General features: G+C 36.7%; 2 protein-coding genes across 7 annotated transcripts; one reads left to right on the forward strand and one right to left on the reverse strand.

Moving 5' to 3' along the window:
• Positions 1 to 1074: 1074 nt before the first annotated feature.
• On the reverse strand, positions 1075 to 14891 carry LOC147868275 (glycosyltransferase family protein). Of its 6 annotated transcripts, XR_015529527.1 has the most exons (12): positions 14709 to 14891; positions 14087 to 14157; positions 13556 to 13631; positions 12721 to 12793; positions 12597 to 12648; positions 12466 to 12527; positions 11527 to 11590; positions 11300 to 11447; positions 10915 to 11002; positions 8434 to 8526; positions 1715 to 1771; positions 1075 to 1615 (listed from the first exon to the last, which is right to left on the reverse strand). XR_015529527.1 is itself a non-coding variant. In XM_087317325.1 (11 exons), the coding sequence occupies exons 1-10, from the start codon at positions 14783 to 14785 to the stop codon at positions 8434 to 8436; spliced, it is 804 nt and encodes a 267-aa protein (XP_087173451.1). In that variant the 5' UTR covers positions 14786 to 14891; the 3' UTR covers positions 1075 to 1615. The 6 variants fall into 6 exon arrangements, 5 of the variants coding, with proteins under 5 accessions (XP_087173451.1, XP_087173459.1, XP_087173436.1 ...); XM_087317325.1 differs by lacking the exon at positions 1715 to 1771; XM_087317333.1 differs by lacking the exons at positions 1075 to 1615; positions 1715 to 1771 and adding an exon at positions 7267 to 7283.
• LOC147868276 (pentatricopeptide repeat-containing protein At3g09040, mitochondrial-like) lies at positions 1610 to 6872 on the forward strand. Its single transcript, XM_087317290.1, has 2 exons — positions 1610 to 6620; positions 6706 to 6872. Exons 1-2 carry the CDS (start codon positions 2071 to 2073, stop codon positions 6734 to 6736), a joined length of 4581 nt encoding a protein of 1526 aa, XP_087173416.1. The 5' UTR covers positions 1610 to 2070; the 3' UTR covers positions 6737 to 6872.
• Positions 14892 to 15070: the final 179 nt, after the last annotated feature.

The following is a 15070-nucleotide window of genomic DNA, read 5'->3' on the forward strand; positions in this document are numbered from 1 at the left end:
CAAAACTTAAGAAGGTGATTGTTTTAAGAAGATAAAAATGTGTTATTTGCTAATTGGGTATCAACATTTTCATTCGTATAAGCGTGTGTTCTTTTAGAGGAGACATTTGTATGTATGTTCAATTGTCTTTCAACATTATCAATCTCAACCCTTTGATTGATATGGGAGGTTCTATTTTTTGTAATGTTTAAGTTATGGATGAATCCATGCCTTGGTACATTTTAAAAATAGAGGTTGTTTTGTACATGTTTTAAATGAAGATTTGGGAAACATTGTTTAAATATGTATAAAAACCTTTCATGCCATACAAAGATAGATTAGGATAAACCAACAAAACAAATAATTAAGAACATAATACTAATGACCATTGTATATCCAACTCATGAATCAACACTACTTAAATATTTGGCTCTAAGTTATTGTTGTGGATAATAGATGAGCATATTAAATTATACGCAAACAAAGATGCATTTATAAACATACATTGAAATTATTTTTGATGGACAGCGATTGTAGACAAGCGATCTCACAATAACCAATTAAAAACAATAGGATTTACATGTTCACTTGTGTAAGAATTCCAACTCATGCCCAAATTTGTGTTGTATATGTTCATTTCTTGCACATTATGTTGATCCAAATGTCGATCTCAAGGATTATAGCCATGCTTTATAGTGAACTTCTTACTTTACATTTAAAGAGACAATGAATTAACGATCTACTTGAAAATAATTCCCACAAATCATGCAATAATATGCTTGAGTCAAAATCTAAGGAAGTAGTTGCGAATTTACACAACTCTTCCATAGGTGTTATTGTATTGTGGTAATTTCTCTAATGTGGAAAAACCTCGGGTGTGTAGATCTAACATTATCTTCTTATTCAACCAATGGAATCTTGAAGCGAATCAAAGGTGTGTTCCTTCAACAATATTAATTTATTCTAGAGATATGATCAAGATTATAAGTATTTTCTCTCCTAAACAAAGGTAGACATCGTTGAGTTAATTTGGATCTATTTTCACCTCCAAAACAAGAGCCTTGTCATTGAAATGAACTAATAGCGGGGTATATATGCTACGAAGCTCCAAATTAAAAAGAAGAAGCTGCATTGGTCTTCATAATACATATTGATATGATGAATATTTGAGCCTCAAGTGGGTTCTCAGGTTCAAAGTTCTCTGTTTTGGAGGTTTGGGTAGATTAAATCTACAAAAATCTCCTCTATGAGTGTGTACACAAAGCCTTTGATTCAATTTATGGATAGACACCAAACTCACCGCATTATCTTCACCACACTACACGGTCTACACCTATCCTGAGTTCTCAAATATCAGCACACTGCCCTTCTACCACTACACAAGGGCAGTCTTTCTTAGAAAGGGTACAGTGGGAGATTGTAAAAACATGAGGGTATTTCTGGTGTTTTTTGTTTTCTACCCATTGTATTCTACAAGCAAAATATCAATCTTATAGGCATCACTTTCTTTCTGTAATGAATATATGAATGGATCCATCGATAGAGACTCTGTTTCTTTTTTCTTTCATGGAGAAGACCACAATCGTAGGGAGCGCTGACATTACTGTCATGGAAGCTCTCCCTCCACCTTCCCTAGCTTCACAGACCAGAAAAAAATATTTAGATTTCAATTTCTCATGGAAGGAAGGGTTTAGGGATACCCTCAACAACTCCCTCTAATGAAGAAGATTCGTACCAGGATATAGAACAGAGTAGTTTGCGAAGAAGATCCGTGGAAGATAATAGAGAGCATTTGGTGAAGAAGATACATGGAGGACAGATAGAAGGCATGGAGGTTATGAGACTTTAGTGAAGAAGATTAACGGAAGATAATAACAAAGCATTTGAGATTTTAGTGAAGTAGATTAATGGAAGCACAAAACATAGCAATTGCCATAGTGTGCCTTATTTTTCCCCACAAAAACTTTATTCCTGTTTTACTATCCTGTTTGTGATATTAAATATAATGCATTCTTTTGAATCCAGATTGAATTAACACAAATCAATTTGGTTTAAATTATAAGCTCTAAACCTGCTTGATTAGCAGAAGAGATGAAAATGAAGAACATACAAAAAAAGGAGGAAATCAATCAGATTGCATTAGGAGGAGATGAGCTGAAGAAATTCCTCACCGTCAATGACCATCAAAAAGGTAAAAGCAGAGTCCATATATTTATCAATTTATTGCAAACTTGTGCCAAAAGAAAAGACATATATACAGGAGAACAAATTCACAGTGACATTATTAATAAGAAGTTACTCCAAAAGAGCATTATCCTAGGTAACTCATTAATCAACATGTATGCCAAATGTGGTGAACTTGCCAGAGCTCAAGAAGTGTTTGATAAGCTTCCGAACCGGGATGTGATCTCATGGAATACCCTAATTGCTGGATATGTTCAAAATGCATGGAGCCAAAAAGCACTACTTTTTCTTGAACAAATGCAACATAGTGGACTCTCTCCAAATGTAGTCACATATCTTAGTCTTCTAAAAGCTTGTGGAAAGATGAGAGACTTTGAGAAAGGCCAAGAAATACATGCCATGGTTTCCAGAGAGGGACTTTTAGGAAATACCACTTTAATTGGCAATGCATTGGTAGATATGTATGCTAAATGTGGCCAAGTTGGGAAAGCACAAGAAGTGTTTGATAATCTCCCAGTCCAAAACTTGGTCGCATGGAATTCTCTTATTGGAGGATATTCACAACGTGGATATGGTGAAAGCACATTTAACTCTTTTGAAGAGATGCAACTTTGTGGACCATCTCCGGATGGGATCACACTTGTGGTCATGCTGAAAGCTTGCAGCAGCATAGGATCCTTAGAGATGGGTCAAAATATTCACACTCAGATTATGCAAGGTGAATTCTTATCAAAAGATATAGTTGTTGGCAATGCATTGATGGATATGTATGCCAAATGTGGTCAGATCTCAAAAGCACAACAAGTGTTTGACATACTTCCTATTCAAGATCTAGTCTCATGGAATGTACTAATTTCAGGATACGCCCAATACGGATTCAGTGAAACAGCCCTAAATTGCTTTGAGCAAATGCAAGTTACAGGCCTCTCTCCAAATGTTATCACATATCTTAGCACCTTGCAAGCATGTACCAGTATAGGCAACCTAAAGAAGGGCCAAGAATTACATGTTCAGATTAATAGAAATAGTGCATTAGCAAAGGATGTTTCAATTGGTAATGCGTTGCTTGATATGTATGCCAAATGTGATACACTAGCAAAAGCACAAGACACATTTGACCATCTTTCAATACATAATATAATCTCCTGGAATACATTAATTGTAATGTATTCTGAAGAGGGTCTTGGTGAAGAATCACTTGATTGCCTTGAACAGATGCAGCTGGAGGGGTTCTCGCCAAACGCATTGACCTTCACTTTTATCCTAAAAGCATGTGGTAACATGGATGCAGCTGCCAAGGGCCATGAAATACATGCAAAAATGGTGAAAACAGGCTTCTTGGATGAAAATCTCATGGTGGGCGATACTTTAATAGAAATGTATGTGAAATTTAGGTTGTTTTGTGAAGCACAACAAGTGTTTGATATGCTTACACATCGTGATATAGTTTCGTGGAATACACTTCTTGCAGGATACAACTTACACGGGCATGGCATTGAAGTGCTCAAAGTTATCCAGAAGATACTTATTGATGGTCTCTCTCCGGATGTAGTTACCTTTGTCCTTCTTTCTAAAATCTGTGGAACTACAGGGTCCATTTTCCAAGGCCATGATGTACATTTTCATACTGTAAGAGCAGGAGAGCTGGAAAAAGATAGTTTGGTTGGAAATGCATTGGTAGATATGTATGCAAAATTTCATATGCTTGCAGAAGCACAAGAAATGTTTGATAGGCTAACAGTACATGGCGTAACCTCATGTAATGCATTAATTGCAGAGTATCTCCAACATGGCCATGGAAACGAAGCCTTGGATTGTTATGAACGGATGCAACTTGGTGGTTCATTCCCTGATACATTTACTTTGTTTTATAGTGTAAGGGCCTGTAGCATTGTGCAAATCTCATCCAAAGGAAATGAAATATATTCTACAATCATAAAAAAGGGTTTGATAGAAAATGGTGAAGATTTTGGAACTGCATTGGTAGACATGTATGCAAAATGTGGAGATTTTGATGCAGCAGAGGAAGTATTGTTAAGGTTTTCTGGTGAAAATGTAGCCACATGGAATGCATTAATCAGAGGGTGTAATGAACGTGGAAACTACAATAAAGCATTGGGTTCTTTTGATCAGATGCAAGTTCTTGGCCTTTCTCCCGATTCTCTCACTTTTATTTCTGCCCTGAAAGCTTGTGGCAACATTGGATCTTTGAAAAAGAGTAAACTGGTACATGATGTGATCACCAAAGAGTCATTTGAAAAAGATATGCTTATCTCCAATGCCATAGTACACATGTATGCCAAATGTGGTGCACTTGCGACAGCCCAAGAAGTGTTTGACAATATTTCATTTCCAGATCTTGTCGCTTGGAATACATTACTTGGTGGATACGTCCAACATGGGTATGCAAAAGAGGTACTCCATTGTTTCCAACAGATGCAACTCTGTAGCATTTCTCCTAATGCCACTTCCTTCATTTGTTGCTTGAAAGCTTGTGGCAGTGGTAGGATAGCTTTCAAAGGTAAACAAGCGCATGCTATAACTTCTACTTGGCCGATAGGAACAGACGTTACATCTTGTAGCACGCTGGTTAATATGTATGCCAAATGTGGTCATTTTAGGGAAGCACAAGAGATGCTTGATCAGCTTTCAGTTAAGGATTTAGTTTCCTGGACAATGCTTATTGCAGGATATGCTGAGAATGGCCATGGTGAAGAAGCACTTACCTGTTTTGGACAGATGCAACAGGAGGGCATCTTGCCAGATGTAGTTTCTTTTATTTGCACTTTGAAAGCCTGTACCATTATAGAATCCTTAGGTAAAGGTAAAAAGATACATTGCCAGGTTAAAATAGATGGCTTGTTAGAGAAAGAGATTGGTGTTGGGAATACATTAGTGGACATGTATGCAAAATGTGGTGCATTCGTGAAAGCACAAGAAGTGTTCTCTGAACTTCCACTTCAGGACATGGTCTCTTGGAATATTCTGATTGCAGGATATGTGCAACATGGACATATTGAAGAAGCAGTGAAATTCTTTCACAGAATGCAGCTCAGGGCTCTTTGTCCAGATATTGTTACCTTCCTTTCCATACTCAGGGCTTGTGGCACCATAGGAACCTCACAAAAGGGTCAACTAATACATGCTCAGATCCACATGATTAGAGATGAAAATTTAGAAAAGGGTATTTCTGTTGGCAATGCACTTCTGGATATGTACGCCAAATGTGGTGCATTTGCAAACGCACAAGAATTGTTTGAAAAACTCCCCGTTCCGACAACCATCTCATGGAATGCATTAATTTCTGGATATGCTCAATATGGACATAATGAAGAAGCACTGGATTGTTTTGAGAAAATGCAATTAGCAGGGTTTGCTTCAGATGTAGTCACATTTATTTCCATATTAAAGGTGTGTGGTAACCAAGGAGCAATTACAAAGGGTCAAGAGATACATTTGAAGGTAGTTAAACAAGGCCTTTTAGAGGAATTTGACATAATTGGAAACTCAATAGTCGATATGTATGCCAAATGTGGATGGATTATAGAAGCACAAGATATGTTTTGGAGGTTACCTAATGTGGACATAGTTTCATGGAATACCCTTATTGCTGGATATGTCCAACATGGGTATGATAGTGAAGCAGTGAGCTGTTATAAACAGATGTACCTCCGGGGCTTCATTCCAGATGCAATTACATATTTCTATGCGCTAAAAGCCTTCAGTGTAATGGGTATATATGACACTAATCACGACATTCATTCTCAAATTATCAAAGACGGATGGTTGCAAAAGGATATATTACTTGGTAGTGTATTAGTTGATATGTATGCCAAATGTGGAAATCTTTCGAGAGCGAAAGAAATCTTTAACGAACTTCCAACTTGGAATGCAGCCTCATTCAATGCCCTTATTGCTGGTTATGCCCGCCATGGAAATGATGTGGAGGCATTGAGTTTTTTCCATGAGATGCAACTTCATGGAATTTTTCCAGATAGTGTTACATATATTTGCATTTTGAAAACCTGTGGAAGCAATGGAATGAACATAATAGGTCAAAGAATACATGCTCAGATCACTAAGGAAGGATTACTTGAAGGAAGCAATATTCTAAGCAATGCTGTGATTGATATGTATTCCAAATGTGGCATGTTAGATGAAGCACAAAATGTGTTTGACAAGTTATATGGTTCGGGCACAGTCTCTTGGAATGTGTTGATTTCAGGGTATGCTCAACTAGGAAGGAATGATGAAGTCTCCACCTTACTCGACAAATTCTTAAGTCAACATGATGAACCAAACCCAATGACATTTACCATTCTTCTTAATATTTGCAGTCATACAGGTCTACTACAGGAGTCCAAGAGGTGTCTAGAGACTATGGTTGCATGCTATGGAATCATACCAACATTAGAGCATTATGGATGTGTAGTTGATCTTTTAGGACGAGCTGGACGGTTAGATGAGGCTAATGCAGTGATTTCCAAGATGCCATTTATCATTAACCTCAGTGTTTGGAATTCTTTGTTCAGTGCTTGCCAGAAACAGGGGTGTACAAAACTTGGAAGGTTGATGTTTAGTCACATCGTAGAATTAGACAAAGACCATGCTGCAGCTTATGTTGGTTTGGGAAATATTTATGCAACTGACCTTGGAAGGGATGTGTGATCTCCCTCATTCAACTGTCAAGACCACTGGACAGGTTTCAACCGTCTTACCAATAATGCACTTCACAGCTTATAGACAAATATAATCTCAAATCACAGAAAGTGGATGCTTTCATAAATTTTCTAACAGTCCCTACTATTTAAATCCCAGATCTAATGTTGTGTGATGCCCATAAAATTGTACAAGACATGAGGACATATTACTCTGGTATGTTTCACATGTTGATGGAAAATGTTCACATACGGTCTTTTGGGTAGCAAAAAAAGAACCTCCTATCTCCCAGTTATGTGCTCTCTCTACCTTCTTGGTGTTCATATAATGGCAGCAATTGTATAAAATTTCCAACCAACGAATATACTGGTCTGTTTGATTTGCTTTCTTGAGATTTAAGGCATTGTCAAAATACTCCCAACCATTTTTTTCCTCACAACCAGAACGCCTGGTAATTAATGCTTTCATCATACATTATTCTGTTATTTGAAAGTTTTCTATATGTGCATATAATCATTTATATGAATGCTATATGTTTCCCCCATTGGTTGGCAAATAGGTTGTAACATAAAAAGTAACCAACCGACAGAGAATCGAAGCTGGCTCTGGTTTACAGCCAGATGAATGAATCACCAGGACCTTGAATGAGAGTTGGACTACTGGGGAGAGTGAGGAGTCATCAGGAGGTAACATTTACTACATACTATAGGTTTCTCTCATTTGTTGGCGAATCTATGTACATGTATATGGTGTTGAGGGCTTTCAGAGTATTCAACTGAAATGTGGGTACCTCGAAAATTTGGGTTGGATCTACGAGCTACACCTAAGTTTGGAACAAAAACTTCAATATGCTTTCATAATTTTGTTTATGCCTTCGTGGACACTGAAAAAGTTTTTCCTGATCCAAGATTTTGCAGTCATTGAACAAAATAGATTTAACACAGAAAAGGAGTAGCTCAAACCAAAGACTTCAAAAGAGGATAAGCCTAAACTGACAAAAAAAGGGTTATAGTTCATTTAGTACAACCATAGGGTATTTGAACTTCACAATTCTAAGCTTCCAATAAACAAATGTACTGCAATTTACTAATTTGATCACAAACTGAATAAAGCCTTAGATTTCAAATCTCTAAAAGTGTGCAATCCTCAAATAATCTGTGAACTAAAACATTTACACAACTGTGGACTCAATTAGCAATTCATGCATAGCTGCACGCAAAAGTAAATTTCTATTACAACCGTAAGGTATTTGAACTTCACAACTAAGTTTCCAATAAACATATGTGCTTCAATTTACTAATTTGACCACAAACTGAATAAAGCCTTAGATTTCAAATCTCTAAAAGTGTACAATGCTCAAATAATCTGTGAACTAAAACGTTTACAGAACTGTGGACTCACTGGCAATTCATGCATAGCTGTTAGCAAAGGTAAACTTCTATTACATCAAGGATAAACTAATTTTGTATGTTCCAGCATATGGCTTCAAAAATCTGAGTGGTTAATAAATCTCACGGAAAGAAAATGGATATTTCAGCAATTATGTAGTGAAATTAGACGTAAAACAAATATTGACACAATAAATATTTGTAAATTCACAAAACTACACACCTAAATGCAAGGGCATAATCGACGTGTGTATATGTTGGAACCGTCACAAGAAAGAGCATCTTCTTGAATGGTTACAAGGCAGGCGCCAGGATGCTGCATTAGCAAACAGTCTACCCTTAACAATGATAATAAAACAGGAATATCCTTTTAGGTAAGGGCCAAACAGCAATCAAAACAAAGCTGGCATCAATGAGAAGGGAAACAACAACCAACAACAATCAAAACAAAGCATGTAAGATCAGAACGAAAACAACAATTTCGTCTCACTTCAAACATTGTAAAAACCATATGGATCTTTCCTACAATGAGAAGCAATACATTCTTTAAGTATAAAACAAATATTAGTATAAATGCAGTACAAGTGCCAAAGAAATATTAAAAAAGCCTGGTAACAATTAGAACGGAGACAACAATTTCACTACATTAATCTCAGCATCAATCTCACTTATAGGCAGGAATTCTGAAATATGTAGACTCCTAGACCTGGTAGTTCTGATTGGGTCCAATTTCTCTACGGTGTCGTGGAGGATTCCAGCCACTAGGAGAAAGACCCATGGGATGCGTGTGAACAAGGGTGTGCACGTATGCACATGAACTAGGTCTTATGTATAAACCATTGTAAATAGCGAAGTATTGATAGGTACAAGACAAGATAGCTTTATTAGTACTTATGGGCCCTCGAAAAGAGGGAAAGAATAATAGGACGTAATGGGAGGAATTTAAGAGGATAAAGGGGAATCTGTGAAAACGGCTGAAAGGAGCGGGGGGGGGGGATCAGTCGTTTCAGAGGGGAAGGTGCTGTCGGATTGTGTCGTCGAGTGCTTATTCGGTTTGTGTGTGTGTGTGTGTGTGTAGTGTGTTAGTGTGTGTTAGTATGTATGTTTGTGTGTGTGTGTGTGTGTGTGTGTGTGTGGAGCTCGAAGCTCTGTTTCCGGCCTAAGGCCAACCTTGGCCTTGTATTCTTTCTCAGTATTTAATCGATTTCATCGATTTGTATTCTTTCTCAGTATTTAATCTTGGCATTGCTGTATCCGGTATTCGTTGTTGATCTAGACTTTTGTGTGTGTGTGTGTGTGTGTGTGTGTGTGTGTGTGTGTGTGTGTGGAGCTCGAAGCTCTGTTTCCGGCCTAAGGCCAACCTTGGCCTTGTATTCTTTCTCAGTATTTAATCGATTTCATCGATTTGTATTCTTTCTCAGTATTTAATCTTGGCATTGCTGTATCCGGTGTTCGTTGTTGATCTACCCTTTTGTGTGTGTGTGTGTGGAGCTCGAAGCTCTGTTTCCGGCCAAAGGCCAACCTTGGCCTTGTATTCTTTCTCAGTATTTAATCGATTTGTATTCTTTCTCAGTATTTAATCTTGGCATTGCTGTATCCGGTGTTCGTTGTTGATCTACCCTTTTGTGTGTGTGTGTGTGGAGCTCGAAGCTCTGTTTCCGGCCAAAGGCCAACCTTGGCCTTGTATTCTTTCTCAGTATTTAATCGATTTGTATTCTTTCTCAGTATTTAATCTTGGCATTGCTGTATCCGGTGTTCGTTGTTGATCTACCCTTTTGTGTGTGTGTGTGTGGAGCTCGAAGCTCTGTTTCCGGCCTAAGGCCAACCTTGGCCTTGTATTCTTTCTCAGTATTTAATCTTGGCATTGCTGTATCCGGTGTTCATTGTTGATCTACCCTTTTGTGTTAATAATCGACTCTCTGACTTCTGTAACCAGAGAGGTTTCGCTTCCTCTCTCCTCTGTTCTGCGCTTTCCTGCTTGTTCCTGCGAGCCCATGAGCTCAACTTCCGGGATCCGGTGAGAGAGCCGGATTGGAGATGGTCGGTCCTACAAGCCCAGCTGCTGCTCATTCTTGAGCTCCCTATTCCGAGACCCCAGTGGTTCCTCCCAAGCCGACCCGCAAGCCGCGGATATCCGTGACAACGGGGGAAACAACTTTGGGAGGGCTAGAAAGGATTTGGCAACAAAATCATATTGGTTGTTTATGAGATCTGCAAAGGTTGACAGGCTGAGAGAGAAGTTGCAAGTTCGAGCTTTGTTTGCAAAGCCTACAGGGTTTAAAGCTTTGATGAGCTTAATGAAGTCCAACTTAAGAACCAATGAGGTCTGTTTTCCCCTACACCCTGAAGAGGAAAGGAGAATCTCAAGCCATAAGTGATTTTGCTGAAGAATCTCATCTACTAGGAATGGAGAATCATCATACAAGCAAGTGGTCATAGAAGTGGTTTTCCATCTTGATAAGATATTCCTAGGTGCTTTAAAAGATAATATACTGTCATGATTTTCTATTAACGAAGGATATCTTTTGATGTCTAGAATATTAAAGAAGAGAAACAGATATATTTGTATATGATAAGCAGCACCAAAAGAAAATTTCTACCATGTTTGGCATTCAATACTATTTTTGTTTTCAGCACGACATTTTACAATTTAATGGAATAAATTTCATTGGACACAATGTATTACCATGGAAGAGAGACCTACCATATGTCTTGGAGCAGATAGAGAGATCTCAGAAGGCTGATCATTACCAGTGACACACTCACCCCTACAGTTGAAGTATTTTTGTAGTCTGTCCAGAAAAAAGAAAGAAGAACAATTCAGAATTATTCATTGATGTTGTGCAGAAAAGAAGTAGAGTAATACTTTCTTATCATCCATTGATATTTTAACAAAAACTATTAATTGCTTATGATCCATTGATGTTCAAAAAAAACGTTAACACTTGCTTATCATCCATTAATCTTTAACAAAAAGTATTCATCATTCATGTTGGTGGGAAAAAACATCATCCATTGGTGTTCCCTAATATAAAAGCTCCTCATATTGATACGCTTGACTATATTTCCAAAACACATATGACACATACATGGAGCATTTGTTGATGGCTGGCAATTTTTTTGATTGGCATATTTGTCTGTTCAGTTTGCACGCCATCTCACAGGACTGACCTCGCCTTGCAAGTACTATTGATAAGTTGTCCAACTCATTTTCATGAATCGTTCCTGGGTCCAGGGCTGCAATTCATACATCCTCTCTTTTCATATCTGTTTAATTTTTCACGAAAGTCAGAAGAACATTTGAAACTGCACATACTCGATGAATTTATAGGTAACGTGAAACAGTGGTGATCTTCTGTTGCATAGGCATTTTCATGGACCTGATAAAATTTTGATAATAAACGATCCACTTAAATTTGTATATTCACTAAATGACTGCATAAAGCTACATCCCCATAGATCATGGAGAGAGGGGAGGAATAATAAGGTCAAGTTGATTTTGTCATACTTCTTAATGTGATATTATTAATCTTATAACAAATATCGAACAAGCCCATGTAATGTGATATGACAAATTTTATAATAGATATAAATCAAGTTAGACTTTTTCTCATAGCTTTATTTACTTTTAGACACATGAATTTACTTTTGTTGACTGATAAAAGGTTGAGCTAACATCTCCATTCATAATTACAAAGTTTTGTATATCATTGTCCTTCGAAGCTCTTCCAGAGATATGAAAACTGAGAGTTCCATTACATGAATAAAACAAACAGTATTATTTTTATAATTCCCCTTATTATTTACACAAAATTACATGAGTAAAACAAACAGTATTATTTTTATAATTCCCCTTATTATTTACGAAAATTGCATGCATGTAAATTGATGCGCTTGTAAATGAGCTATTCTAGACCTTGAGGAATTCATAGACTCTAAAGGCTTAAAATCGGAACCAAATTACATTTATAGAAAATTATTGTCCATAGGGAGATAAATGTTTCTGATAGTGTAAATGGTGAGGGGCATTTTGAGTGTATTCATTTATTTAGATCTAAGTATAGTTTGTTCTAAGGTGGGCTCGTAAACATTAAGATAATATGAAGATCGAAGTATGATGGGCACAGAGAGGCATTTCATGTGCATACATTTACTGATATCAGAATAACAATTTTCTTCTTTAATGCATCTTAGAGATACTTCTAGATATAGCAATGCTTAAAATGTCTGATCACAAGTATTAGATGCATCATACCACACTCCTTGAATCATGACGACATCTGCCCAAGCAGAAACCAAAGGTATCCTTGTAGGTACCTGAACAAAATCCTCATAGTAAATAGAAAATATATATCATTGAATACATCATTGGTCAACAAAAATTACCAGCAGATGCATGCTGCGCAGTTTTCACTTTGATTGCTAACTCATTTGAAGTCTGGAATACCATGCATATTACATTTATTAGCTTCATAAATAAAGAGATTGCAATTAAGAAATTCAGATATACCTGGTTTGGATTCAAGCAGCATGTTACACAATATTCAAAAGAGTTGCAGCACCTTGAAGTTAAGTTGCACCCACTACAAAACAGGTGTAAATTAAGCTGAATTGATGTAGGTATTGAGAAAGTGAGAAAGAGAGCAAGGTGAAGAATATATTATCATCTACTCAAGGCCAAATTTAGCCAATGAGACAATTCATGCTTATGAATATGAATAGCTTTAGACTATCTATCATGAGAAATTAAAAGCTGTAGGTTTCCCAAGCATCAATGATAATAAACTTAATCCATGAGGTAGCTTTACAATTGGGCACACAATAATGATAAACGAGAGAGAGAGAGAGAGATGAGATCAAAAGGAAGTCATATTAAATCCAAGGAATGCCTTTCATTAAATCCAGGGAATGCTTTGAAAGGCAAGGTCAGATGTGACTAAGTTTATTCAAATCAATACAATAGTGCAAATAGGCACATCTGAACATTAATAAGAAACTAAGGTTTCAAATAACTAGAGTTCAGGTCTGACACAATAACAATGAATAACGAACATCAAATGCTAAATAATTAGAGATATGGCCTGAAATATACCAGTTCTACAAATGTCACTAAATTTTCTTTATTCCCTTTATATACCCTTAGTCAAACCCCGAAAGAGCAGTTGTATGTTTTCTCTCTTTCTGGGTTGACCAAGGGTTCGGATAAATTGCAGAAACATAGGCATTTGGCGAGTCAAAGAATAAATAAAAAAATGTATTTTGTTTCAGTACTTCAATTTTGACAAGCTCATAAAATTTCCAAAATAAATAATCGGTCCTTTTTACATGTTAACAATATTTCTTACAGGCATTGGAAAGGCTCTTGGACTCTCGGACAGCAACCACTTGATCCATCCAATTCTTGAACACCACAAATATATCCTGCACAAATTACCATCCCAGTGACATAAAATGAAAAACGAAATATATATTCAACTGTAAATGCTAGCAAATATGCATGATATATGGGCATCAAATCATGATTAGTAAAGAGAAATAACTGATTCGATCATGAAATATCCAGACACCATGTCAGTGACAAAGAAAGAAAAACAAAAACTGTCAAAATAACTTTGAGCTAAGAGAAAGAACTAATTATGTCCATCATCTGATGTATGGTAAATTGAAAGAAAATATACCCTTATTATCTGAATCTATGCTATATAAGAATTACTCAAAACAAAGAGAAAGAACAGATTTTAAATAGAATCTGATCTAAAACAGGAAGCCATATCAACATAAATTTAAAACAAAGTTTAACAGTTCTATATGATAACATTTCATTGGTAAAACCAAAAGAATAATCCGATATAATTCATTGAAGGATATTGACTCACCGTTCTCATCTGCGAGTAAGGATCTTCCTTGAACTGTATTTCGGCATGACCAAATTGTTTGGTTTGTCTGCCTATACACGCTTAAAAAAAAATAGTGAATGACACAAAATGAGATTAAGAAGAAGAGATTCAAAACATGCAAAACTTATAAAGCAGAAGATAAAGAAATGGCAATACAATGTGTGACTAAGAAGAGAAACGAAAGATTAACAGAAGCAGAAGAACATACAACAAGACACAAAAAACCTAATAATGTCAAAAAGGATGGAATGAAAATTTCAGTGAAGGAGAGGATCATACAAAAAGAAATGGTAACAGATAATGAGATTAACAAACAAAAGCAAATGGAAAACGAAGACGAGAATAAGAAATAAAAGCCAGAAAAGGACGAAATGAAAAAGAAGAAGATATAACAAGAAACAAAAACGTGAAATCCTGCAGAATTTTAAGAAAGATCAAACAACAGGAAAAGAAAAAGAAAAAGACATGGAAACTTGGAGGGAGCTGAAAAGAATATGAGATCAAGAAGGAGTTGTTCTAGAAGAAGAAAAATCCTGAAAAATCTTAAATACAAAAAAGACGATGAGATAAAGAAGGAAGGAAAAGACGATGGAGAACTTACGGATCTTGAGATCCCGCAGAGACGATGAGAGGCAGCGAATAGAAAAAGAAGAGGAAGGAAAGAGTCGTCATCGCCATCTTTCATCGAGAGACAGGCATGAGGAATGGACCGAGAATTCTCAGAGGATTTCCAAATTTTCCAAAATGCATCTTTTTCTGTGTGTGTGTTTGTGTATGTTACAAGTGTTTCAACTTTCAAGCATAAGATGAAGGCCAAGGTGAGGACCACGGCAAAGGTCAAGGTCAAGGTCAAGGTCATGGACTAAATCCTCGACACTTCCACAAAACCGTAAAGAAAAACCCACACACAAGCATCTATAATGGAACATCGGTGTATTGAACTAACAAAACCTCACAACCATC

Source organism: Azolla caroliniana, unplaced genomic scaffold (genome assembly GCF_043228905.1).
Source record: "Azolla caroliniana isolate FFs.n. ecotype wild unplaced genomic scaffold, voAzoCaro1.0.p SCAF_1, whole genome shotgun sequence".
NCBI classification, from domain to species: Eukaryota; Viridiplantae; Streptophyta; class Polypodiopsida; order Salviniales; family Salviniaceae; genus Azolla; species Azolla caroliniana.

What these genes read in the sequence shown, in the direction of transcription:
- LOC147868276 (XM_087317290.1), top strand. Translation starts at nt 2,071, where the DNA reads ATGAAAATGAAGAACATACAAAAAAAGGAGGAAATCAATCAGATTGCA. An exon ending in CTTTTAGGACGAGCTGGACG is followed by an intron (nt 6,621 to 6,705) that starts GTTAGATGAGGC and finishes AGTGCTTGCCAG; the next exon opens with AAACAGGGGTGTACAAAACT.
- LOC147868275 (XM_087317325.1), bottom strand. Translation starts at nt 14,785, where the DNA reads ATGGCGATGACGACTCTTTCCTTCCTCTTCTTTTTCTATTCGCTGCCT. An exon ending in CTTACTCGCAGATGAGAACG is followed by an intron (nt 13,632 to 14,086) that starts GTGAGTCAATAT and finishes TAATTTGTGCAG; the next exon opens with GATATATTTGTGGTGTTCAA. An exon ending in GTCATGATTCAAGGAGTGTG is followed by an intron (nt 11,591 to 12,465) that starts GTATGATGCATC and finishes AAATTTTATCAG; the next exon opens with GTCCATGAAAATGCCTATGC.